Here is a 3,598-nt window from a genome sequence, read left to right on the forward strand (position 1 = left end):
CTGCTAAATTGCTTGTTCCTAAGGTGCTGAAGTTTTCGGATTCCAAATCTAGAATATTGAAAGGAACAAATAAGATGGCTAGGGGCACTAAATTGCGGCATACTAAGGAAACGTCACATATTGGTTCTCTTCAGAAATTGCCGGGTGTCAGGAGGGATAATCTGAAGGAACAATCCATTCCTTCTAATGAGAATTTTGTTAATGTAGTTGATAAATCTGTGGAAAGTAAATGTCAGGATATGGAATTTGCTGGACAGTGGCAAGGGGTTTATTCTGAATTTTTTGGCGGTGGGGACGCTTCCCCTTTGGTGGATCATGTTTAACTTCCTATGCTGGAATTGTAGAGGTGCTCGTAAGAGGAAGACGGGCAATTACTTACGGCACCTTATTGGGGAGTTTGATGTTAGTTTCATTGGTTTGTTGGAGACAAAAATGGAGTCCTTTAGCAGGAAAGAGGTGGATAAAATGGTAGGGAAAGACTGGGAGTTTATTTTTGAGCCGGCTATTGGTAATGCTGGAGGCATTTTAGTTTTATGGAAAAATGCCTTTATCTCCTTTCACTCTTTCTTTAAAACAAATCAGTGTATCATGGGGAAGGTTTGTGGAGTTAATGGTTTGAGTTTGGAGGTGGCTGTTGTTTATGCTAATAAAGACAGATATATAAGGAACCAAGTTTGGGAAGATATTTCCAAAACTCATAATATGGATGCTCCCTTGTTAGTTGGGGGTGATTTCAATTGCATTATGTCTCAAGAGGATAAGAAGGGTGGAAAAGCTTTTCATTTTTCTGGGGCTGCAGGTGATATGGGAAATTTCATGGCAGCTAATGGCTTGGTTGATCCAGGTTTTTTGGGTCCAGCTTATACATGGACAAATAACAAAGATGCGAGAAGTAGGATTTTTTCAAGATTGGATCATTTTCTTATTAGCTCCTCTATTTTGGATTCCTTCCAAGGATTAAAGGTACGACACCTTACTAGACTTGCTTCTGATCATTGCCCAATTCTATGTTCCTTTCAAAGTGAAGTGAGGAGATCTTATTCTCATTGGATAAAATTTGAAGATGTGTGGGCTAGCTTACCTAAAGCTTGGCAACTGGTTTGGGATAAATGGAAAGTAGATGATGAGGGAAATGAGGCTTGTAAGCTAAATAAGAAGTGTCAAAGAACTTTGAAGGCTCTATTTTTTTGGAGTAAAAACAAAGTTAAAATGTTAAATCAATTGAAAGAGGAGCTTGACAAGGAGATTAAGGAGTTGCAGGAATTGGAGTGTTTGCCAAGTGGTTTGACTGTTATTCAAGAGGAAGCTTTGAAATATAAAGTTCAGTTGCTTAACAGTACTCTGGCTCGTTTAATGTTGTGGTGGAAGCAACGAGCAAAAGTTAGATGGATTGAAGAGGGAGATGGCAATACACGTTTCTTCCATTCTATGGCTTCTGCAAGGAGGAGGACAAATAGTATTAATTCTTTGAAACTATCTGATGGTAATGTGGTTTCTGAGCAAAGTGAGATTATGAAGGGTATGCATGAGTTCTTTGAACATAAATGGAAGGGACAAGGTATTATCAAACATGGCTGGCCTTCTTTTGAGCTGCAAAGGGATTTCTTGTCACATTTTTTTGGGATGCTGGACAGTGAAATTTCCAGAGAGAAAATATGGGAGGTTGTAAAATCTTTTGGCTGAAATATAGCTCCTGGTAGAGATGGGATTACAACATCGTTTTTCAAGTTTTTTTGGGAGATCGTCGGTGAACAAGTTGTAAGTGCTTGCTTGGAATTCTTTGCTAGAGGAATTATGGAACCAAGTTGGAAGGAGACTGTTGTAGTTTTGATCCCAAAGGTGGTGAATCCAATTCATCCTTCCAAATTCAGGCCTATTAGCCTGTGCCAGACAATCTACAAGATTGTAGCGAAGGTTTTAGTCAACAGATTGAAAGGAGTTTTGCCAAGGCTTGTCTCTGAGGAACAGGCAGCTTTTGTTCCTGGTCGATCAATATCCAATCACTATTTATTGGCTCAAGAATTGTTGAACAAATTCAAAGTCTCCAAATCATCTTTGGGTCTCTTAGCTCTGAAGGTAGACATGGAGCAAGCATATGATAAAATGAGTTGGAGGACATTGGAACTTGTACTTAGACAGATGGGCTTTCCTCCTAGATTCAGTTCTTGGTTGCTTAGTTGTGTCAAAGATCCAAAGTTCACAATCATGATTAATGGACAGCTTTCAGAAGATATTAAGGCTGATTGTGGATTTCGTCAAGGGTGCCCTTTGTCACCTTATTTGTTCATTCTTTGCTCGGAGCTCCTATCTGCCAATATCCATCAGAACTACAAGGAGTTGGGTGTTCCAATCTATGGTGGGGGACATCCTGTCTCTCACCTTCTTTATGCTGACGATATTTTGCTTTTTGCAGGTACTTCTATTCCCAATGTAAGGAAGATCTCTTCTATTTTGGAGGAGTATTATTCTTGGACGGGCCAAAGAGTCAACAGGAGTAAATCTGCTATTCTCTTTAGCAAAAGGACTCCCTCTACTACTAGATCCCGGCTGGCCAAGATGACTGGATGCAGGAAAGTTGAAGAGATGGATTATCTTGGAATCAAGTTAACAGTGAGAAGATTGGTCAAGCAGGACTTTGGTGCTTTGGTACAACATGCTCGTGCCAAAACATTGTTATGGGGAGTCAGACATCTATCTTTAGCAGGTAGAGTGACTCTGATCAATGCTGTCTTGCTTCCCTCATCTGTGTACATGGTGTCCCATATGTTAGTCCCTAAATCTGTGCTGAATGAAATTGAGAAGATCTGTAGAAGTTTCTTATGGGATTATGATGCTTCTCATCGAAGTATACATTATGCCTCCTGGGAATGTATTACCAAGCCAAGAAGGAAAGGAGGCCTTGGATTTCATGCGAGTGTGGATTGGATAGGACTTCTCAGGTCACGGATTGCTTGGGATGTTATTAGTAAACCAATAGAGCTCTTTCAAAGATGCATGATCCGGAAGTATGGGAAGTGGCCGTTGAATGTGGAGTTTAAACGTGGTGATTCAGGCGTATGGAAGCTTATATGTGATGGAGCCAATTGTCTTAGCAGTTGTGTTCGTTGGAAGATATGTAATGGTCGGGATATTGAGGTCATGAACCATATATGGATCTGGGACTTGGCTCTTTCAGCTTGGCCTACTTTTTGTGATGTTGGAGCTATTGAAGATATGATGGTAGCAGATCTTCTTACCACGGCTGGTACCTGGAATAGGCAAAGACTGTTGACATGTTTTGGAGTACAGCTAGCTGATAGGATTTCAGATATTACTATCTGGAATGATATTGATGCAGACTCCCTGGAGCTGATTAATTTTCCTCTTGGTTCCACTATTTCAGCAAATGTTTATAACCGGAAGTTTCAGGAGGATGATGATTTCTATTTTTCCTGCTTGAAAATTGGTTTGAGGCCTCGAGAATGGATGTTTTGGTGGAGGATCTTTAAGGATATCATTCCAACTAATGGTTGGCTACTGTCTCGAGGTTTGAGGTAAATATTGATTGTCCAATTGGCTGTAGAGTGATTGAAGATAGGGATCATGTTACTACCAGCTG

At 40.3% G+C, this 3,598-nt stretch overlaps 1 protein-coding gene across 1 annotated transcript; it reads left to right on the plus strand.

The window, feature by feature from the left end:
• The first annotated feature begins 432 nt into the window (after nucleotides 1-432).
• Nucleotides 433-1,683, plus strand: LOC110107353. Its single transcript, XM_020837596.1, has one exon. It carries the CDS (start codon nucleotides 433-435, stop codon nucleotides 1,681-1,683), a length of 1,251 nt encoding a protein of 416 aa, XP_020693255.1.
• Nucleotides 1,684-3,598: the final 1,915 nt, after the last annotated feature.

This window comes from Dendrobium catenatum, unplaced genomic scaffold (genome assembly GCF_001605985.2).
Source record: "Dendrobium catenatum unplaced genomic scaffold, ASM160598v2 fragScaff_scaffold_1270, whole genome shotgun sequence".
In the NCBI taxonomy this organism is placed as follows: Eukaryota; Viridiplantae; Streptophyta; class Magnoliopsida; order Asparagales; family Orchidaceae; genus Dendrobium; species Dendrobium catenatum.